Source organism: Castor canadensis, chromosome 13, assembly GCF_047511655.1.
Source record: "Castor canadensis chromosome 13, mCasCan1.hap1v2, whole genome shotgun sequence".
Taxonomy (NCBI): domain Eukaryota; kingdom Metazoa; phylum Chordata; class Mammalia; order Rodentia; family Castoridae; genus Castor; species Castor canadensis.
The window spans coordinates 5,806,172-5,829,261 of NC_133398.1; the positions used below are offsets into that span (position 1 = coordinate 5,806,172).

Consider the following 23,090-nt stretch of genomic DNA (forward strand, 5'->3'; position numbering starts at 1 on the left):
TGAGAGCGGACATGGCAGGACGTCAGCCTTCCTGCACCAACACCAAGGGAAGGTCCGGCCTGTCCTTGGTGAGTGTGCATGGCCTGCCCACTGTAAGAGGGAGGACCATGGAACCCCACCCCAGAGTTGGGGAGGGATTTGGCGAACAGCATGTGCACTTAGAAAGACCCAACTGCTGGATGGTCCCAGCGCCAACTGCACTTGACTGCTCTGCCTGTCGTCCCTTCAGCTGACAGCTCCCAACCTGGAGCCCTCCACCTGTGCACTTTAGAGCCAGGGCAGGGCAGGGGTTGGGGCAAGTTCCCTGAGTGAGTGTTGGACAGAGGCAGGAAGCAGATCCGGGGGAGCCTTCTGGAGACTCAGGTTTGGTTGTGTGCCACAAAGCTGCCCATTCCCTCTGGACACAGCTGGGCACATGTGCAGTGAGTCCAACCTGCATGGCTGCCTTGAGGGGCGCTGGGAGGTGTTCTCTTCCCACCCCTAGTCTTACTTCCCTGCATCTCCCTCTTCCCCCACGCTGGGCTTCTCTGCCAAGTTTGGCCTTTCCAGTTTCTTGGGTTCATGAACTGCTGTGCCTGGAAGCTTGGCTCCCCACCTTCTACTTCACAGTCACCTCACGGGAGAGCAATGGTGATGACAGGAGGGTGGTGGGGATAATCCTGTTTAACCCTTGCAGAGGTCCTAGGAGGAAGGACTGAGCTGGCCACACTGCAGCCAATCTAGGGCCTAGGACCTGACCTTCTTCCAGAGCCACCTAGAGTCCTTCGCCCCTGGGCAGATCCAATTTCCCTACCCCAGATCTGTGCCACTTCCTGTGTGAGTCCCTTAAACACAAGGGCTTCTGCCCTGTATTCTTCTGCCCCAAGGTCCCTTGTGTCCCCTGACTCAGTTTCCCCAGCAGCACCTGGTACATTCGAAGGAACATTTGCAAGCATGGAAGAGGCGGTGCAGGCCCCCAGGAAGGCTGGGGAGATATGTAGGGCTGAGGTCTGGAAGGAAGAGTAGGGTGTAACCCAGGCAGGGTCCGGGGGCGGGGAGAGGAGGATGGAGACCCATGGCGAGGCCTGCATTTATTGACCTACTATAAGCCAGGCCTGAGCTCAGTGGATGTGAGGCTACGAGGTACATCCTGTTATGATCTTCCCTTTGCTTTTGAGGAAACTGAGGCTTGGAGGGTCGCCGATATCTGCAGAGCCAGAGTTCCATAACCCAGATCTGAAGTCACTTGGTCCCCCCACCTACCAGGGCGCTTCCTTTGTGCTGGGTGCACCTAAGGCCCGGGTCCCCAGGGCCTCCCGGGGGCTTCTGGCTGCAGCCCCTCCAGCTCTTCTTTGTAAAAACAGGCTCAGCTTCCCAATGCCCTCTGGGATCGCCTGACTTCTGCCAGGATTAGTCCTTTCAAAGGGCACGTGCTTAGGGTCCCAATCTGCACAGTCAATACAGTTCTCCAGTGGTGCTCAGATCTCACCGAGTCTTATCGAATTTCCTCCCACCTAGCTGGTCCTTCCTGAGGACTTTGAAATTTCAGGGCTGGACCAGGTTCGGGGCAGCAGAGCAAGAAAAAGAAGTGTCATCTTCCCCCAGCTCTGTGACGTCAGAGCTGCCCAAACGCCCGTGACTGATGCATCGCTAGGGACACAGTGAATCCAGCAAGCTAAAGCTCACAGAGCAGACACCGCTGGTCAGCTTGGGCACCAGGCAGTTCCGAGTGACTGAAATCAGGCTGCTTAGTAATGGAACCGGTAGCTCGCACTCCGTAGCCAAATCTCGAACACATCAGACGCCAACACAGATGGAGGCAGGTGGGCGGCGAGGGGGAGCTGCCTCTGCAAATGAGCAGGAAAAGGCTTGTTAAACAGAAAGGCAGTGGGAAGGAGGGGGCCGGGAACCGGGACTGTCAGCGATCTTGTAAATACTCAGCCAGCTCCGGCCTGGACCAGCGCGGTCCTTATTTCAAAGCAATTTAGCCGATGGGATTCCAAGACTCCCAAATCAAGAATGTTATTAAAATGAAGAACAAAGGCAGCTTGGCGACTCATTGGTACCCAAGTCACACTGTAGTCCGGCTGTGGGCTCCTCGTCCTCCCCCAAGAAATAGCCTAGACTTGGGGTTCCCAATCCCCAACCGATTCTGACCAAAGGCTCTTTTATACCTGTGGAGGGGAGCTATTTGAGAGACAGGGCTCTGGAGGCCAAGCCTAATGGGAAGGGCTGTTTAAAACCTGGAGAATGGGCTGGGCGCTGGTGGTCCATGCGTGTAATCCTAGTTATTTAGAGGGCAGAGATCAGGAGGATCGAGGTTCAAAGCCAGCCCAGGCAAATAGTTCACAAGCCCCTATCCCAAAAAAAAAAACCCTTCACAAAAATAATGGGCCAGTGGAGTGGCTTGAGGTGTAGGCCCTGAGTTCAAGCCCCAGTACCAAAATAAAACAAAAACCTAGAGAATGGGAGCAAGCTTCCAGCTCAGTGATAGAGTGCTTACCTAGCATACACAAGGTCCTGGGTTCAAGCCCCAGCACCACACACACAAGTCCCATGAGCACGGATTCTGTTTTGTTTTTTTTTTCCACTTAGATGGTCCTGGGTCTCAAACTCTGGACCTCCAGAGCACTAAGCTGGCACCCCGTCAGCTGAGCACAGGTTCTTATTTTGGCTTCATTTTGCCCCTTACTCAAGCTCTTAACCAGTAGGGAAACTGAGGCTGAGAGCAAGGAAGGGTCTTGCCCAGTATCCCACAGGGAGGCAACAGAGTAGGCCTAGAAGCTGGACTTCCTGCAGTCCATAGCGGTCCCCTCTTGCTGGGACATTCCAGGACCTGTGGCTGCTCAGTCAGTCCTGCCTCTGGCTACCACGGAGCTCCTGCGCCCCTGCTCTGTTTCAGGCCTTGTGGCCGGAGATGTTAGAGAAGTGTGTGGCCTAGGCCCAGCTGTCACGAGTGGGCTGATCAGAAGCAGGTGGGCATCTGGGACTCGGGTTCTCTGATGATTGGTGCTAATGTTCCATCCTCTTCCCCACAGGTGTTTCAGCGCCGGGAAGATGGCTCCGTAAACTTCTTCCGGGGCTGGGAGGCCTACCGGGAGGGCTTCGGCAAGCTCACCGGGGAGCACTGGCTAGGTGAGAGCCCCACTCACCCACCTGGCCATCTGCTTGGGGGCTCCGTCCCTCAGCCTTTCAGACACTGCCTGCTCCCTGCGCCTCCCTGCACGGATTGATCCTGGTTCCCCCAGCCTCCTCCATATACCTGGGGCCACTCACAGGTGCCTCTTGGGAAAGTGACCAGGCATTCCACGTGAATGAGGCTCCCAAGAAGGAAGCAAGAGGAGGGGTGTTAGCTGGAGTGGGCTCTGTGGACCTGTGATGATGAGCAAAAACAGGAGAGCCGGGCATGGTGGCATCCCCCTGTAATCCCAGCACTAGGGAGGTGGAATTATGTATAGGTTGTGCTACATAGGAGTCCCTCTCACAAAAATGAAACCAAAAACAAAGCAAGCAAAAAACTGAAGGGAGAAGGAAGGTGAGGACGCCCTGCAAACTGGGTAGGAAGGAGCTGTTGCAGTGACCAGAGGTCATAAGCACTAGGTCTTGTCCTGTCAGGGACACCTGAGCACTGGTCCCTGTCCTGGATCACTCAAGCCGTGGCAGGTGCAGGGCAGCATCTCAGGCCCCAGGAGGACCACAGATGACCTGGGAATTGCTGTCCCCTTGAGGTTAGCAATGCCCAACAGCCGTGCCTGGGATGCCCAGGGAGCGTCCAGCTGGTGCTGTCAGCTGATGGCATGCCTCACGTCCTCCCACATTTGGGACGTGGTCTGCCTGACGGATTCTGTTCATGTTATTTACTTAGTATCATTTACCTTTAATCTCACCCCGTATTTAAAATTTTTGGATATCATTTAATTTCATTCTAAATAGAACATTCTCAAAGCCCACAAGTTTGAGGTCCTTCGTGTCCTCAGGCAGAAGTGGCTTGAGGTGACAGTTTGCTTTGATTTGGTTTTGTCAAAATGTAATTCCTCCTTAAAGTGAGCAGTTCGGTGGTTTTAGCACATTCACTGAGAACATCACCACCAGTTCCAGAACATTTTGTTCACCCCCAAAAAGAAACCCTAACCCCATTAGCGGTCAGTGTCATTTATATTTTTAATGATAAAATAAAACACATCACATACGTCTCCGAAGTGTCCTCTGGGTGCCTCACACACATGCCTTCGCCTCCCAGGCGAGGATATCTGAGAACTGGGAGCTGGAGTGAGGTGAGCCTGTGTGGCGGTGAGCCTCCTCCTGGAGGCTGAGGTCCGGGCCCAAAAGGACTTTCAGTGAGATTAAAAGGGAGGGTAGTGGTCAGGCCCCAAAGGTGGGTGGGGTGGTGGGGGAGCAGTGAGGCACAGAGTCACCCGTGCGTCAACCTGGGCTGCCAGTGAGGTCCATGTCCCCTGACCCGAGGTCCAGAGGGGCAGGGCCACAGCCCAAGAGCACACTGTGCCCAGCTAAGTGTCTTACAGGCTCAGTCCGGAAACCTCACCCCAGCTAGGAGGTAGCCCTGCTGTCGTCTTCCCCTTCTACAGATGAGGAAACTGACGCTCACTTGTCACAGTGTGTGTTGGGGCCAGAGAGCCCTGGCAGGGGCAGGGTTCATGCACTGGAGCCCAGCCACACTTGGAACCATACCCTGGACAGAGTGGTGACAGCAGGGACGCCAGGAGACCCCCCACCCCCTGGCCACCCAGGTGCTGTGCAAAGCAGAAGTCAGCGAGGTGGGGCTCTGTCACTCTGTCACCCCCACCCCTGTGAAGCCGCGTTGGCGCCTCGGCTGCTGCTTGGTGGCATCTTAATTGAAATCTATCAGCAGCCGCAGAAGGTGTGGGAGGAGGCGGGTAAGCGAGGCCTTGATTAGCTCTGCAGAGCCTGACAAGAATGTCAACTCTGTGGGCCCTCAGCCTCCCCGCGGTGTCCCCTCCCTGCTCCTCCCCACTCCTGCTCACCTCTCAATGAGTGCTTTGTCTTTTCCTATTGAGTAATGGGAGCTCTTTATATATTAAGGTTATTGATCCTTTGTCAGATACACATGATACATATTTACTCCTAGGCACTTACCTTTCAGCTTTTTCTTTCTTATTGCTCATTTCTTGAAGTTTTAAATTTTTGTGCAGTCAATTCTACCAGTTCTTTCCTGAACATCTTCTGCATTTTGCCTTCTCCCTGCTCAGTTTTATAAACATCTCCTATTTTTTTCTTATGCTTTTTGATGTTTTTTTTTTTAGGTTCAGATCTTTAAGCCACGTGGAAGTTCACTGGGGTGACCGTGTGAGACTTGGGGGATCCAAGAGTTTTCCTCTCTGTCCTCTTCTCCCCTGTTCTCTGGGACTTGAACTCGGTGGTGGGGGAGGGAATGTGGCTGCATCTTGGCTTCCATGAGGGGTCCCGGACCTCAGGAGGAACAGGTTACAGTCACATGACTGGCAGTGACCCTGGAAGGTCAGCGAGGGCTGGAGCAGTCGGAGATGGAGGGAGGCCAAGGAAGGCAAGGGGTGGCATCAGCTGGAGAACACAGGGACAGCAGGGTGAGCCGAGAAGGAGAGAGAGGCCAGAGGCCCCACCCCATCAGACACCAGCCCAGCAGCCCCTCTGGCACCAGGAAGGCGCCTCAGAGCCCAGCATTGCTTAAGCCAGAGCAGTGACACTCTGATGGCGGGTGTTTAGGAGGCAGTGACCAGGGAAGGGTGGGCATCCCTGGCTGTCTCCCTCGTAGCCCAGTCCTGATTGACATGATTTGCAAGATGTCTAGGTTCAAACCTCACCTCTGCCCCTCAGCAGCTGCAGGACCTGGCCTCACATTCCTCACCTATGTGACATGGGAACTAAAGCACCTGCCTCAGTGGGCCCTTCAGCAGCAGCAGTCACTATCTGGGCAGTGGGCGGCCAGGGCCAGCAGGCACTGTGAAGAGCTGGGCCCCGGTTCCATGATGAAAGCACTTATTCTGACACCCTCTGATTCATTACTGTGTGTGGTGCCCAGTCGGAATGGTGCCTGGCCTCAGAAAGTAGCTTCCAGGTGGGGGTTGGTGTCATTGTCACCTGCAGTCTGCCCTTCCATCTTTGAGCCCTCCTGGCCACCCCATCAGCCCCCAGCACCTACTCCATAAGTGGGTAAGTCAGGCTCAGAGAGAGAGAGAAAGAGAGCACAACTGGCCCCGAGACTCCAGCCTTAGGGGAGGGTGTGAGGCGGGGGTCTTGGGGAAGACCCTCCCCTGTCAGAGCTGTGTCCTCACATTGGAGGGATGGAATGTGGGAGAGGCTGTGTGAGGCTTCCTGTGAAGAGTAAGGGGCCCTTACTCTTCTCCCGGCCCCTCCTGTCCCGGCTGGGGGTGGGGGTCCGAGGTCTCACGCAGGAGGAGAAAGGCTGGTCCGCCAGGGGCTGGTGGGGGGAGGCAGACGGGGGGGTGGGGCTGATGGAAGCCTTGTGCTGCTGCTGACTTGTGAGGCGTTTAATTAGATGCTCTCTTAATCTAGAGGTGACCACGCCAGCAGGGAAGGGAAGTGTCTTGAGTGTGTGACAGAGGGGAGGGACAGAAGCCAGTAGGAAAGGGGGTGGTGTGGTGGAGCAGAGCACAGCCAGGTCTTGGGGACAGCGGGAGACATGGGTACCACCTTTCACCTCCCATCCACTAAGCATTTTTTGGGCATCTGTTATGTGGGGTCAGCAGGGACCAGGGCTTCTGCAGTGGTGGTGGAGGGGACCTATAAGAAAATAGCCAGCACCCAGAGTGACGAACACGGGTGGGGGCTCTGGGTTGTCCAGGAGCTCGGCAGCCCCGATAGGAGGCCAGACAGCCCTTCCCAGGATGAGACCTGAAAATGAACAGAAGGTGACCAGGTCAGAAGTGTCCCAGGCAGAGGGAATGGCTCAGAGGCCAGGTTTAGGAAAGTGTGAGTACCAGATCCCACCTGGGTGAGAGGGAGCATAGGGGTGCTATCACCCCCAAACTCCTGGCTCCCATGATCTTTCTACCAGCTTCAGTCCAAGTGAACACTGAAAACCAGACATGAAAAACTCAGTCTCCAGTTTCCTGCCAAATACAGGCCTGCAGGAAGAAGGAAGTAGCCTAGAACTAACAGCACAAACTTGGTGGTCGTTGCCTTGTCAACAAACACAGGAGCTCAGCTCTCGTTTCTCCTTAGTCCTCTCAGGATGGTGAGGAGGCATCCACCTAACCACCTTTCTCTCCCCACCTATAGGGCTCAAGCGGATCCACGCCCTGACCACACAGGGAGCCTACGAGCTGCACGTGGACCTGGAAGATTTTGAGAACGGAACCGCCTACGCCCACTATGGGAGTTTTGGTGTGGGCTTGTTCTCTGTGGACCCCGAGGAGGATGGGTACCCGCTCACTGTGGCTGACTATTCCGGCACAGCAGGTGAGGCTCTGGGTGTTGGAGGACAGGTAGGATGGGCAGCCCGCCCATCCCCCAGCTGGGAGAAGAGAGGAGGTCCTTCCAGCTCAGCCCTTCTGCCCTCTGGGGTCAGGAGCAAGGCCACTTACGGTCACCTCCGCATCCCAGTCCAGCCGTGCGAAGCCGGCAAGGCCTGGATCGTTCGTAGATGAGCAGAGGGGCCCAGAGCCTGGAGCCGGGAGAGTCCTGGGGTTTGGGCTCTGCAGAGCAAAGGCCCTGTGGGTGACAGAGAATGAAGGGAGGGTGTGTGGAGAGCTGGGAGGAGAGGCAGAGGCGGCCTTGCCTCTGGCGGCACCGCGTGTGCGGGTGAGCTGTGCAGCGTGTGGCGTCTGTGCTCATCCCTGGGGTCCCCTGTGACTGCGCGTCCACCCCTTATGTGCGCCCCGCAGGTGACTCCCTTCTGAAGCACAGTGGCATGAAGTTTACCACCAAGGACCGGGACAGCGACCACTCGGAGAACAACTGTGCTGCCTTCTACCGTGGCGCCTGGTGGTACCGCAACTGTCACACGTCTAACCTCAACGGGCAGTACCTGCGTGGCACGCACGCCTCCTACGCTGATGGCATCGAGTGGTCCTCCTGGACCGGCTGGCAGTACTCGCTCAAGTTCGCAGAGATGAAGATCAGGCCGGCCCGAGAGGACCACTAGACACCGGCCCCCCGATCCTCTGACAGCCCCCCATCCATCCCGCATCTCTCACCCCGACCCCCAAAGCCCACTGCCGCGGGAACGTTCTCTGCCCTCCTGTGCATGGCTGACCCATTTTTGACAGGGGGCAGCCCCGGTCCTCAGCCCCCTGGGCGAGGGAGGTCACACAGCCCTTTCTCAATCTCACGGTTCCCAGCCCACCCGCTCCCATTTGGCAGCTAACATTACCTCCTGCTTCTGCTCATGGGGGCTGGAACACTCGATCCTGAACTGTCCCTGCTCAGACTTTGGCTCCCGTGCTGTCTCTGCCCCCTTCTGGCAGGGATGGTGGAGCGTGCTATGTACCCTGGCTGTGGGCAGTGCCACCAGGCAGCACTTTCTTTGCCTGCCCAGACACCTGGCAGCGTGAAGACAGAGAGGAAGGGGCACACAGCACCTCAGGGGCCCTCCCCACAGATCAGAGGGGACGGCTTGGGCTTTCTGAGGCCTGCCTCCTCTAGCCCTGCCAGTGCAAACCCCTTACTCCCTTTCCTCGATGCCTGGAGACCCCACTTCTCCCCCAGAGACCCTTGGCGGGGCTGGTGCTGAGAACTGTGGCTGTGGGCTGGGTGACCGAGGCACACCACACCCCACAGTCAGGGCGAGGCACAGCTGCATGGAGGGACTCATGCCCCAAGGCTGAGACCAGCTCCCCAGAGGCCACTCACCCTGTGCCCTTCAGGCCCGGGAGGCCTTCATATCCTTGACTGCTGTGCCCAGCTGCTCTGTCCAACGCAAATGGGTCCCACCCAGCCCCTGCCCAGCCTCCTGCCTGGGCAGCCGGGGCTCTAGCCCTGTTTCTCCTGCCTCTGCTGGGTGGGAGGAAGAGCCTGAATTGTGGGCCTGGGCTGGGCCAACCTAGAACCTCTTGGTTTTCTAGACTGGGGCTGAGGCAGGGTTGGGCCAATGCCCCACCCCACCAACGTTCATGGACTGACTCCAGGATCTCCCGGCCTCCTGGGAGCACAGGCCTGGAGGGTGGAAGCCAAGTAGAGATGGCAGTCCGGCTTACAGAGGCTTATCTGTAAGGGAGGCTGCCCCCTGCTGGCGACTGTGGGCCCAGCATGACTCAACAGGAGGGAGGGCCTTACTGGGCAAGTAGGGGCAGAGGCAATTGAGGCAGAGGGCCAGGCACCTCCTGGGCACGTCCTCACGGAGCCTTCCCAACACCCACACACTGTTATCCCCTCCCCGGCACAGGTGAGTCCGCAGGCCCCCAGGGGCAGCAGCCAGGAAGGCAGGGCTGGGGCCCCAGCCCTCAATTGTGTGGGTTTGTGGAAGGATCAAGCCCAGGCTGATTTTCCAAGTTCCTACCTGGGAGGACCTGATGAGGGGCCTGTGAGAAGTTGGGGAGGGAGGATGGCAGGGGAGCTGCCCCGGTGGGGACAGCAGCAGGCACCCTCCTCAGGCAGGAGGGATGAACACCTGAAGGCAGGAAAGTGGACGGTATGAGCTCCATTCTCCTGACCCTCCCGACAGTCTCGTGCCACAAGGCCTGAGGACCCCTGCCTGGCTGTGCAACCCGGGTGGCCTCTCGAGCTCCTCCTGGCCACAGCCTGCAGCCAATGTCTAAGCACACCTATCTGCAAAGCCACCCTGGTGCCAGACAACACCAGGTCACTGCCTGCTTGGCACCCAGCTGGAGGCGAGGTGGCCAACAAACAGGTGGTTCCAGCCCAGTGTGCCCAGGGTGGTGACAGGGTGAGGGGTTATACAGGGAACCCCCTCTGATGTGGCAAGAAAGCTACACAGGACGTGAAGGGAAGGCCCCCTCCATCCCTCTCTGTTCTGCAGAAACCAAGAGAGCTGGAACGCGGGGTGCCGAGTCCCACTGCAGAAGTGGGTGGGACCTGAGCACTCATCCAGCTAGCCCGCCCCCAATCCCTGCCGGCCCCAGGCTGGAGCAGCTTCTGTTGCTCGCCTTCAGTGCCAGCCGACGTTTAGAAGTGCCGGGTGCCTTCTGATGTGTCATCAAACAAAGTCCCGTGAGTGTGACATTAATGGCTTCGCAGATGTGCATGTGTGGCAGGCGGCACAGGGGCCCCTGGTGCCATCTTGGCTGCTGAATAGACATGGCTGGAACTCGGCCTAGCAGGGGAGGGTGGCCTTCAGGAGCCTGTAGTCCAAGCCCAGACAGCAGGCATCAGTATCCAGTCACACTGGGGACGACAGCCCTTCCAGTGCTCAGGGGATGTGGCCATACTGAGCACTATCGTAATGTGTAGACAGCCTGGGCCAGTGCTTCTGCCCCACCCTTGTAAAGGGTGGCCATGCCTGTACACCTGCTCTTGACCACAGCCTCTGGCCCTGGCCTCAGGAGCCCATGGTCTGATGTCAGTGCAAATGACTGTCACCTGAGATAGGAGTGACTGTGGGAAGCAGGAGCTGCTGAAAGAGCCAGTAGGGGCAGGGCAGACCCCCTGAGACCTGAGCGATGTGACCAGGCTGAGGGACTGGTGTGCACACAGGCAGGCAATAGAACTCAAAGTCACCACGCTTTGCCCCCCTGGGCCCAATTTGGTAGCTTAGTGGAATGCCTGTGACTCCTGTCCTCCAATGTCACTTGACCAAGCTCCCCTACACACACCGTTTCCTGCTTCCCTTGGGGAGAGAGTGAGCTGAGCAGGGGAGGGGTCTACACATCTCTCCACTGGGATGGTGGACCAGTAGACCTCGACTGTTCCCACCCCCCAAGTTGTCCCCACCCTTTCCAAGTCCAGTTCTGTGCACTTGGCCAGGGGCCTCACTCCTGGCCCCTGGAACTATGAATCCACCTGTGAGAATTAAGAATTAACTTACCACCTGCCCCGATTCAAGGACAGAAGGAACCTTGGTTCCCAGTCTGGTGGCCTGGGCACAGAGCTGTGAACAGCGGGCCAATTGAGTTTTCCCAGCAGCTACGTGTAAATAGGGTTTCTAGCGTTTGTCTTTGGGGCAGAAGCCCCTCACCCTCATCAACACCCACCCTTACCTACATAGCCTCCAGCTGACAGGGCTAGGGCTGGGGCTAGGACACTGGGAGTCACAGTCACTGGAGGCCTTGTCACCCAGGAGTGCATCTTGGAGCAGCCAGAGATTAGGAGGTCAGCGAGCCAGCGGCCAGCGAGCAACACCAACCTGAGCTGGGCCCCTCTACTAAAACAAGAGGACTCGGGCCCCAGGGCAGGCCCCTGTGCCTCCCATCCATGTCCCCAGGGTGATGACTGTGCCGTAGGTCTCAGGGCTGGGACTGGAGTTCTGGAGAGTTGAGGCTCTTTATTCAGAACCAAAGCCCCTGAGAGCTATTTATTCATAAATCCTATTTGAAGCTTAGTGAAAATGCCCGGATGTGAGCAAGGCCGGGCCATTTACAAATCCCTGCCCTGTGGTTTGGAAACAGAGTGCTGGCAGGGGACTCGTGGAACCCAGGACTGGAGGACAAGACTCAAAGCTTGGAGTCAAGTGACTAGGACTTCCCAGGGCCTTGTCTTCATCTGCTTGCAAAGAAGGTCACCCAAGCTCTGGGGGACCTAGCAGCTTCAGGACTCAGCAAACTAGAACTGGGGGTCCTGCCTCTGTGGGAGGGGAAGAGTGGGGAAGGGATCCAACCTGAGGCTGGTCGTGATTGCTGGACAGGTGTGCCTCACTGGGCCACACCAGCCTGGCTGATGTGAGGGGTCCCAGGGCTGGGGAGGAGCCCTGAGGGCCAGCAGAGCACCCGCGGGTAAATGTGACATGGGACAGTTGCTCGTTGGCTGTGTGATTTGGCCTTGTGTATGTTCCTGTCTCCAATAAAGTCTTGTGATGACCTGGCTCCAGACTCTGCCTCTAACCCTGTTTGGTGTCCCATGTCACAATACAAGTGAGTCAGACACCCAGGCATTCTGGACTGCCTCCTGCTGTACTTCCAAGCAGCTTTGCAACCCCAGGGGTTGCTCAGGCCCTTCAGCAGGGGTAGCTCTGGGCTGTGCAGAGACAGATGGGCCCAGCCTGGTTGGAGGCAGCCATGGCTAGAGAGGTGTAGCTGGCTTCCTGCACAGCTGCACCAGGCAGGGCTGTCCTCCTGGAGGCTGGGCTTCAGGCTGAACTGGGCCACTCTATCTGTGCCTCCTATCCATGTCCCCAGGGTGACAAACATCCCTGCAGGTCTCAGGGCTGGGACTGGAGTTCCGGGGATTTGAGGCTCTTTATTAGGAACTAAAGCCCCTGATAGCTATTTATTCATAAAACCTATTTGAGGCTTAGTAAAAATGCCCCAAGTTATTTAATAAAATCCAGTATATGTCAAGGTCGCACAGGGCTGGTGGGAAGAGCAAGGGATGACAGAACAGGGGAGCAGGTCTCACACCTGCCCCTGTGCAGCACAGGCGTCCCAAGTCAAGGGTCACAGAACACCAATCCCCTCCCCTGCATAGTGTCCTCCCTCCAATAGCTTGGAGTCTTGACAACAGGATTGCTCACACTGGGCTCCAGGGCTGGAGGAGCTGTGATGGGTACACTTGGAGATGTCCACAGAAGTCACAGAGGTGGTCACCACCACTGCTCTGGGTGGGGGTCTTGCCCAACTCTATGGCAGTTTCCTTGGCCACAATTGGCTCTGGCTGCAGCTCCCAGGGCCAGCTGGGGAGAGTTTGCCTACAGCTGACAAGGGTGTGGACAGCCAGGGACAGGGCACAGTCCAGGCTGGCAGTAGTTCTGTAGAGCTCAGCTCTGCTCTGAGCTCTGGGGGAACGGCAGTGCCACAAGACCTGGGTGGCCCATGCTAATAATGAGGGTGCCCGCCCGTGGCCTCCCAGTACTGGCAGCAGTGAACACTTGGCCCTGCCTCCCAGGGGCTCAGTTGAGTCCCCCAGCCCTGCAACTATAAAAAGGGTGCTGCTGTTAGAGAAGTGAGAAAGGAAGTGGTCTGAGCGCCAGGTCGGGATTCGGGTAGCCCAGCCTGGCCGTGTTACTCAAGCCTGACTCACACCACATCCAACTCAACCCAGCCTTCACACCTTAAGAAACAAGGGCAGGTTTCAAAGTACCCAGGTGTCATTTCCCAGGAAAACTCACAGCCTTCCAGAAAGCTGCCCTCGGCTCTCTCCTCAAGGCCACTTCCTGCTTGGCTCTGCCCTGGGCCTGTGTTACCTGGCAGTAGGGAAGCCTGGCAGTAGGAATGCTGCAAGGTTCTGCTGCTTCTTTATGCCCAGCAGACCCAGACCTTGCTTACCAGTTGCAGCTGGGGTCCTCCACCTCAGCTAACAGCCACTGCAGGAAGAGTGGCACAGGTGTTACCCCCAACTGCTCAAGAGCTGGGGACCCCAGATGCCCTAGGAAGCCAGGAAGAGCACCTGAAAGCACTCTTTTGGGTCACTTGTTCTGGAACCCGGTCAGCCCTTGGAGTTGGGAAGTTTGGCATCAAATCCAGTGCCTGAGTGGGGAAGGTGGGGACCTAAGGCAGGATTGAAGTACAGGTAGGCCACCCAGGAGGGCCTTGACACAAGACCCCCACCCAAACCAGCACCCAACACTTGGGGCTTCCTGTGGCACTTCCCAGAGCTGTGAGCCTTAGTCCTGAAGGGGCCCTGGGGGCAGCAGTGCTTCTGCAGCCTTCTTTCCTGGAGCCTAACAGGTCCAAGGGGAGAATTGCTCGTGGGGGCATTGGGGTGGCCTGCAGAGTGGAGACCCACACCTGCCCTCCCCACCCGTGACAGTTGTCTTTGAGGAATTCTGCAAAGTGCAGCTTGGGAAAGAGGCCTGTCACTCTCCACCACAGGGAGCAGTGACAGAGGGCAGGCACCTGGCCCTCAGCCTCACAATGCCAGAGGGACCCATCAGTGATGGTGCTAACTAGGGAAACAGTGACAGCTCCTCCCACCTCATGACATGCATGCATGGTGCACGGACACATGCAAACACACATGTGCACGCAGGCACAGGAATAAGGAACATAAGATCCCTCAGCATGGCGTTGGCCATGGGGACAGAAGCTGGTCTGGCCAGCTGTGGTCAGCAGACCCTCTGCTCCCTCTTTACACACAGCCCTGGGAGGGGGGCGCGATTCTAGCCCCTTCCGCTGGTCTCTGAGAAGGGTCTGAAGGCTTGTCGCTACCCCAAGGACACAGGTGATCGGTCGGCTGGTTAAAGACCTCTGGGAAACCCTCAGTTCTCAGTTCTCCCTTCGTTGAGCAGCTGGTCCTCAGCATGTGAGGTGGCCTCACCTCTCTAAACCCCTGTTCAGACAGTGAGGGCAAAGCTAGGCCGGGGAGGACAGGAAGCTGGGGTTCCTCATGCTGGTGTCCTCCGGCTCTCCTCAGACAGTGTGGCCACAGGCCAATGCTTCAGCCCTGAGTTGGGCTCCTGCCTCCCCTTGGTGGGTTCCTGGAGAACAGGCAGCTGAGGGCTCCACCTGCCTGGGAAGCGCCCTGGTGTAACTACCGTGGAGCTCCTGGGCCTGGGGCTCACCCAGAGGTGCCCTGCTATTACTCACAGGGCAGCAGAGGAACATCAGACTTGGCACTGAGTAACTACCCTGCAGTGGTCAGCAGCCATATGGGGGCCAGAGCTGATCCTGTGGGGGTCCCTAATGAAAGGCATGGCCCGTGGAGGCCACCCCACAGCCCCCTCCAGCGGCACACTCACTGTGAAATGCAGAGCGGGTGGGAACACCATCGGCTTTGGGCTCACCTGGAGAAACCGCCTGGGAAGAGGCTGGGGAGGGACGAGCACCGCGGCCTCCACGCGGGTGCTGGCACAGGAGAGTGGGAGCGGGCCACAGCACCTGCACCATGCCTGTGACAAGGTGCACACCTGGCAAGAAGCCTGACCTTGGGGTCCCGTGACGGTGGCCGGCGAGGCAGGGGTGATATTCTCAGCAGATGTTCAGAGTGAACGCCCGCAGTCACCCGAGAGGATATCCAGCGGCGCTTGAAAACCATCCACGCGGGTCAGGCACTGGTGTGGCAGCAGGGTGTCATGGTGGGAAGGACAGCATGCCATCTAAAGGACAGACCCTGCCCTGTGGTGCGAGGGCTACGGGCCTGAGAGGCAGCAAGGCTGTCCTCTCCTAAGGCTCCAGAGCAGGGGGGCACGCCCCAGGACACCTCAACTTCCCATTAGCGGGGTGAGCAATACTGGCTTTGTAGGGATCTGTGTCTTTCAACCCCGCGGGGGCCATCCTGTGAGAACAGCCGGGCAGCAGGTATGGACAGTGAGAATCCACCTGCCCCCATGCTCTCCAGAAAGAGAGGCCAACCCAACAAGGGCGGGAGCGAGGATTATGAAGGGTGGGCACTGATGCCTCCGCCTAGGGACTCGAGGGTCTGTGCCCACGACTCACAGCTACTCTCCTCCAAAGGGCAGCGTCCGCCCCTCTCATCAGATCACATCCTGTGTGTGCTGGGTTGTTATCCTGCAGCCTGCACTTCCTCTCCTTCACCACCAGCTTCCCCAAAGGAATCCCAGGACCAGGAATGCGAAGCAATCAGGTTGCGTGGGGGGTCAGGACACCCAGGGGCCTATATAAAGCAGGGAGAAGCCAGGAGCCGAGAGCCACACCTCCTGGGCAAGGACTGGAATAGCTGTGCCCGGCCCAGAGCCGGGCGAGGGATCCACCTGCCCTCCTGGGCAGCAGCATGGTGAGTGTAGCCCTGTGTCCAGCTGGAACTCTGCTGTGGGCTCCAGGTCAGGAGCTGAGCACGAGCAGGCAGAGCACATAGATCCTAGGACAGCACAGGAAGGGCCAGAATCAGGGGTGGGGAGGTGGAGGGTGGCATATCTTGCCTGGCTGACAGCCCCAGCAGTGCAGGCTGGTCAGACCACCCACCAGGGGGCAGGCCCATCTTCTACACTGGGTTTTTCATGTCACTTCCTAGATACTGGGCTCTGAAGCCATGACTTGTGCTGTACCCTATTCTCAGAGGTGAATGTCACCAGTTTCTGCCAGTTTCCTGACCCTCTCCGCTCCCCCACCTCGCCCCCCAATGGAAATCATGGCCACTTTCTGCTCCACATCAAGACGAATCCTTTCTAGAGACCCAGAGGCTACCCCAGGTGCCCTCAGTCACCAGGACAGAACACTCCCAAGTCCACACTTTCTGTGAGGACAAGGGGCAGGGCTTTTCCCCAGAACACCACCTCGGAAGAAGCCCCCCTCAGGACAGACCTCATGAAAGGCTTCCCTGGCAGCAGGCCTGAGGGGACTGGATTTGGGAGAAGAGCAGGGTTGCTTTGGTTGTTCTCTGAAGCTTTCTGGCTGTGCTCATTTCTTTGAAATGTTTTCAATGGAGCAGTTTCTGGAAGGAGCTCTTCTCCAGACCTGGTGCTCTTTAATGCAACTTCAGCGGGACTCCTCAGAGGAGCCAGTCTGGCTCACCCATGGTCATTACCAAAAAGGCTTCCTTTGCAAGGGAAAGGAGCAGGGGTTGCCAAGCCAGGAAGTATCCTGGGAGCTCTGCTTTGCTTCAGATCCCCAGTGGTCACACAGGGCACAGGGTAGCAAGTCAGGGCCCACACTTCTGAGTCAAGCATAGTTGGACTTGGCCTGAACTCAGCTCTGTCCCTGACAAAGCATCTGTCTGACCCTGATGTGTGGGGACCTCACGCCTCCTGCAGGCGGGCTGGGAGGAATTGTGGGATATGTATTGACAGCATTTCCCTCAGACCTGGCATGCTGAGAAGCTTGCATCGACTTCCTAGCTGTATGGCCTGGGCACGGTCTCTCAGCCTTTCTGGCAGCTTCTTGCCTAAAAAAGTAGGAAGGAGTGACAGTGGCTACAGCTCAGGTTCTGTGAAGATGAAGCCCAGCTGTGCGTGGATAGCTATCGGCTCAGGAGCTGATAGCCTGGCCACTGTGCTCAGTCAGGACCGGTCATGCCAGGTCCTGTCACATGCTTCTGACCAAACCCATTCCCTGCTTTCAGGAACAACTTGTTTCTGCGTTAAAGAGACAGAGGTGCCCCAGCTAAACAGCATGGCTGGACCCTTTCATTGTCATGTTGCTAACACAGATTGACATTTCACTTCCTGCCCATGGCTCTGAGATGATACGGCCCAGGAGTCAATAATTAGAGTAAGAGAAAACTGAACCCAATCCACTGGGTCCTCCTGGGGCCTCCTGGGCACTGCTGTGAGCCATACAGCACCCGTGGTATTACAGTGCTGAGCTACCAGGGTGTTCGAATCCTGGGGACTGCAGGAGAGTGAGAGCCAGTCTAATTGGTACAGCCAGCTCCCCAGCCTGCCAAGAAGAGAGACTGGTCCCTAAGGAGGCTTGGAAGCAGGGTGGGGCTTGGTGGTTGTCAGGGCTTGGGAAGTCTGTGGGCAGGGGAAGGCTGGCATGTGCCAGTCTCTAACTCCTTCCTCTTCTTCCTGTGGTCAGATGAGGGGCCCTTGCTCCCTGCCCTACCTCCTCCTCCTGCCGCTGGGTGCCTGCTTTCCTCTGCTGGATGGAAGGAGGCCCACAGACGCCATGGGAGGCATTGGAGCCGGGATGAGTTGGACCCACATGGCCGAGGGGCACAGACCCCTCTTTGGGTGGAGCCTCTCCCAGTGGCCGAGAGCACCGAAGCCACAGGTGGCCAAGGAGCTACAGGCCTCACGCAGAGAGCACACTGGCTCCCGCCTCGGGAGGCAGGACGGCACGGAGGCCACCAGCTTCCTGCCCACAGATGGCAAGAAGACCAGCGGGTCCTTAGGGAACCTTGCTGAGGAGCTCAGCGGCTACAGCAGGAAGAAAGGTGGCTTCAGTTTCCGCTTCGGCCGGCGGTGAAGGGCCAGGGCCTCCTGGAGGGGCTTCTTCATGGACTGGGTCCCCACTGTCTTCACCCCTCCTTCTCCTCCCGCCTCAAGGATCCAGACATGGAGAATACAGAGGCATTGTTGTGGCAAATTATCAGCAGTAGGGTTGGTGAAGTGTGTGCTTATTTCTGATTTCCAACTTTGCTGAAGCAAAAAAAAACCAAGAAAACAAAAAACCCTTGATGTGTCAAGATGTACAAGAAGCAAGCTGTGTGGTGGCTAAGATGACAGTGTCGCAGAGCTCCAGTCACCAGTGGGACCCTCCCTCTTCCCCTGTGGCCCGATGGAGCAGACCCCAGGCCCCAGGGGCTGTGCTTGGGCTGTGAATAGGAACAGCAGAGCCGCTGTGCAGCTCGGAGTTGCAAGCAGGTGGACTGAGCAATTACAGTGGGTAATCAAAAGTTTTGAGTCTCCATAGGGATGTCGGAGCTGACATCCAAAGTGCAGCTGTGAGTGAGTACATACCACTCAGTACAGACAATGGTTCTGAAAGTTAAAAATGAAAACCAAAACAACAACAAAAAACCCCAAACAACCCAAAAAATAACAATCTTGCTCTCCATCCCATTAATACAAGATCCCTCTGGCAAGAAAAGCCTGCCATGTTGTGGGGTGAACTTGCCCTTCGGACCGGCTGCCCAGCCCCTCTGATGGCTGCCCTTCCTTCTCGGTGTTTGCCAAGCAGGGGCCTCCTGGGAGAGGAACTAGGAAGGAATACATTTTTGCTACAGCAAGGTTGCATTTCAAATGCTCAAAGTATGAATGTGCTGCGTGTATCTTTTGAAATAAAAGTTGTAACAACTGCAAAACCATAATGGAATGCTGGCCTCTTCCCTCCAGGTGCTCTGGGCCCTAGAAACTTCCTTTTCCAGAGCTCCTAGTGCCTTCACTTCGGGGAGATGGAAATTGCGTGGCACCCCCACTCCTCTCCTCACATCCCCTTAATTGGCAGCTGGGCAGAGGCACAGGGAGACACAGTGCAGGCGATTTTCCTCCTCCACCTGGCCTGCTCAGGACAACGGCATCACCTGGGCTGGGGGGCGTGGGCGGAAGCTCTCAGCCTGGGGTGGCTGCAGGCCTGGGGCCAGGCAGAGAACATCCCCTGCCTCCCATCCCAGGTCAGACACACCAGTCAGAAGCTGCTCACTCCCAGGCTGCCTGTGACTGCTGAGAGCAGAGCTTATATTGATGTTACTATGGCAACATCTCCCCTCCTCCTTTCGAGTAGCGGCTTGCCCCTGTTCACAATTGAATAATTTTCCATTGAGCTGTCACAATTAATTGGTGGATTTTTATTAGCCTTTTAGAACCACACTGGGCTGGGCCCAGCTTGGCACCTCTGAGCATTTCAGTGTTTTCCATTCTATTAGTGACTTCTGTTCCCAGTAGCAGCTCTCAATCTTCAGCAGCCAGAAAGTCACTTCATTAAGGGTGACAGATCTAAGGCACAGAAGAACCACGCTGGCTGGGGAGCAGGGCTGGGTGGTGAGGTGGGCAAGGAGCTTGAGTCAGTCAGAACATCACCTAACGTTACAGCACTCTCCCCAGCCAGCAGCAACACACACGGCTCCCTTAGGCCTCCGTACTTGGGTCCTGGTTCCTGTGGCTGCTGAGACAAGGACCAGAGCCTGGGAGGCACATTATTCTTTGGCCTCCACTGCTGTTTGAGGAAGAGGCAATTCAGGATGCCTCCTGCAAAGGAGTGTTGTGGCAGCCTGCTAACACAAAGCCGACAGGGATGGATTTGGCCCCTGGGTCGCCATCTGTAAGCATGGCCCCAGGACACAGGCAAATATGAGTCCAGCCAGGTCCTTGGCCCCCTGGAGGGCTCATTCTGGTTTTGGTGTGGGGGGAGGCACAAACCAGGATCTGCCTCTCCTGTGACATTCACACAGATAACAGCCAGAAAGCTGGGAATGTAGAGTGTTTGCCTAGGATGCATGAGGCCCTGGGTTTGACCCCTAGCATTGCAAAAAAAAACCCAACCAAACAAAAAAACCCCACAAAACAGCCAGGAAATGTGCTCAGCAAAGAACAGGTGAGACAGACCAAAGGCCCAGGCAGAAGGATGCCCTGGAGCCAAACCCCCCAATCCCCAGCCACCTGCCCTTGCTAACTTCTATGCTCATTGAGAAAAGACCCACCTATGGTCACTAGTTCCAAGAACCTGGAGGACGCCCAGGCTGTGCAGGGTACTGCACAGCTTTAAACACTCTGTGGGTATGTACTGGCTGGTTTTTATTTTTATTTTATTAACTTATTTATTTTGTAGTGCTAGGGACAGAACCCAATCCTTGCACATGCTAGGCAAGTGCTCTATCCCTGAGCTACTCCCCCAGCCTGGCTGGTTTTTAATTTAGCAGGCTTAGATTAACCTTGGTGGAAAAGCCTGGGATGAAGGAAAGGGGCAGGGGGAGGCCTTCAAAGGAATGGATATGCTATCATTACCCTTTCGTCATTTAAAAAAGAAAAAAACCAACAAAGCTATTCTTTCCAGTTTGCTTGTACATTGGAGCTCAATAACCCTGAAAATCAGAACACTCAAACTGCCAAGGGCATTGATCTGTTAAATCAACTCCTCCTGCATTTGGCTAAACTTCCTCTTTAACCCCCTGCCCCTCTCTCTGCCCCATGGTTCTGGCAAGGTGTCAGTCCCTGGCTCTTGCCTCCCTGGGGAATACTGCTCCTCTCCAGGACGGTGAAGGTGAGACTCTAGAAAGCACTTACGGTGAAGATAGAGACTCAGACCCCCAGCCACCTGCTGTCCACGCCCCTCTGCCCGGCAACTCTTGCCCTTACAGCCCACAGTCAGGGCTCCATCTGCAGCTGTTTTATTTATCCAAGACTTAAAGAGGCTTACTCTTGCTGGTACACCTAAAGGTACTTAGCTACTAAAATGAAAAATACTTCAGTCTACATTCTCATGTATGTTTGAAATATTCATCAAAATGTTTAAGAAAGATGAAGAAGAAGAAGAAGAAAAGATGGGTTCTGGGGCAGCTGCTATAGCGAATAGGATAGTCACCTCTTCCTACCTCACTCTGGACCAAAGACTGATTCCAATAAGGACACCAGTCCTGACCAGATGCTTGTCACCCACTGTGTTGCCAGTGCTGTTGTGGCCACATCTCCTGAGGCCCCTCAGAACACCCTCACAGATGGCACCCCAGAGGTGTCCTTGATTGTAGCAGTGTCAATGACTGGAGCAGGGGTCCTGGCCAAGGCGATAGGGTACACACCAGGGAGGAGGGCAGAACTGGTGGGGACTGTGTGGTAAATTGGTCTGGTCGCAATTTGTGTCTTCTGTACCAAGGCAAGATTTCGAAGCTGACTCTCCGAATTGACTTCCTCAATTTCAAAGGCCTCTGTGACACCTCTGCCCCTGCAAGGCCAACCAGCTGCAGTTCTCTGGCATTACAGAGGGAGGAGCCAGCTCCAAGTGCAGCCTCTGCTGAACAGTGTGACCTTCTGCACTGTCTACAAACCAGTGTGCCCCACAGGTATGAGACAGCCCATGCTGTGTGACCATGGCCAAGCTGCTTCACCGAGCTTTTGCTTCCGTACCTCCCAAAGGAGGGCAGCAATGAAACCTCACTCTCTGGAGGAGATTGTGAGGGCCCTGTGGAGTGCTCAAGGTGCTTGCTCCCATGGCACAGCACTGGGGCGTGCATTCTGAACACGCACCAATGCTAAGTTTCACACGTGACATGCCCACTGCCAGTGCCACCCAGACTGGGAGACAGAGCCCCGCCCTTCAGGCTGAGCTCCCCAGGCACTGCTGACCTTCACTAGCCTCCTAAGACAGCGGCCACACTGTGCCGCTGCACACAGCTCCCCATGAGACACACGGTGATGTGTGGCAATTCTCTGTGCTCGAACATTCCTACAAGAACATAGTGCCAGGCTGGAGGTGTGGCTCAAGCAGTAGAGCGCTTGCTTTTCAAGTGCAAGCCCTCAATTCAAACCCCAGTCCCACCAAAAAAAAAAAAAAAAAAACCCAACGGTGTCATCTTGTCCTTTCCTTTGCTGATGGACATCTGGACTTTTTCCAGTTTTTGATTTTTTTAAAAAGTTTCCTCACACTTGAGGTTACTGCTTTTGTGTGTGTGGGATTGGGGGGGGGGTAGGGAGTGACAGTAGCCACAAAAGCTGCTGGTCCCCTTGGTGTGCCCCAGGACAAGGGCAGGACACACAATCACCTGGGGCCTGCTGTGTACGTGACATACGTGTATTTTTCTGGAGCTGGGACCCACAGTTTCTATTAGATTCTCAAAAGGTCCTTTACGGTCCACTATCTTAGAACGGCCAGCCCAAACTAAGTTTCCTAAGTTCAGGTGACACATGGCATGGTCTTACTTAGGAGGCAGGAAGTGTCTTATGCCACATGGGCACATCTGCTGTAACTGGTCTCACCAGTGTGACTGACAAGTAACATCCACTTTCAGCACTAAGAAAATGGGACTCTACCCTTGCCTGAGAGGCTGCTGTGAGACCCCTGGGGAAGGGCCACTCCGCACACAAGGGAGCAGCCACCAGTCAGAGCCCTCTGTGTCTCCTTTCAGACTCGGAGGAAGATGAGTTTGTGTGGGCAGGAGGACAAGTAAGAGAGGCTCACCACTCCTGTGCTGTGGCCCCCAGGGACTGCCAGGTATGAGTGCTGACTCTCCGTCAGTGGCCTCCTGAGAGGGAAAGCTGGGGCAATGATGACAGTAGGCCAGCTGGCCTCTTTGGAAGGACATAGACGCTGCTCACCAGAGTTCACAAAAGAGCGCGCTGCAGTGCAGCCTCTTTGGAGGAGACCTCAGCAGCATGCTGTACCTGTGGCCACAGGGAGTGGAAACACCGCTAGAGGCTGGCTGTGGCATTTGTCCGCTGTGGCGCTCCCAGCAGACACTGTGAGCAGCAGCAGGCTGCAGGTCCCCTGCTCTCACTCACAAGACACGGAAGCCAAGGTGGGGGCTGGAATTGCTCAGTGATCCACGTGGAACTGGACACCAGCCCTCCTGTGACTGCACTGCAGTTAACAGACCTGGCTCTGTCCTCCCTGGGGCAGATCACGTCCCTCCAGGTTGCTAACGGTGAGCCTCTTAGGAGGCAGAGATTCAGACATTTGTTTCACACAGAAATGATACCCAGAATGTTCAACACGAGTGAGTGCAGGGCACTTTGGGGGCCAAGGGCAGGGGCAGAC

General features: G+C 56.4%; 2 protein-coding genes across 2 annotated transcripts in view; both read left to right on the forward strand.

Moving 5' to 3' along the window:
• Fibcd1 (fibrinogen C domain containing 1) overlaps positions 1–9,285 on the forward strand; it is a 30,857-nt gene extending 21,572 nt beyond the window's left edge. Inside the window, exons 5-7 of the mRNA XM_074052987.1 lie at positions 3,018–3,114; positions 7,237–7,416; positions 7,842–9,285. Coding sequence (XP_073909088.1) covers positions 3,018–3,114; positions 7,237–7,416; positions 7,842–8,101 — 537 coding nt within the window. The 3' untranslated portion in view covers positions 8,102–9,285. The remainder of the gene's footprint in view (positions 1–3,017; positions 3,115–7,236; positions 7,417–7,841) is intronic.
• An 8,110-nt stretch (positions 9,286–17,395) lies between these two features.
• On the forward strand, positions 17,396–17,980 carry Qrfp (pyroglutamylated RFamide peptide). The gene has a single exon (XM_020187557.2). It carries the CDS (start codon positions 17,439–17,441, stop codon positions 17,868–17,870), a length of 432 nt encoding a protein of 143 aa, XP_020043146.2. The 5' UTR covers positions 17,396–17,438; the 3' UTR covers positions 17,871–17,980.
• The last annotated feature ends 5,110 nt before the right edge of the window (positions 17,981–23,090 follow it).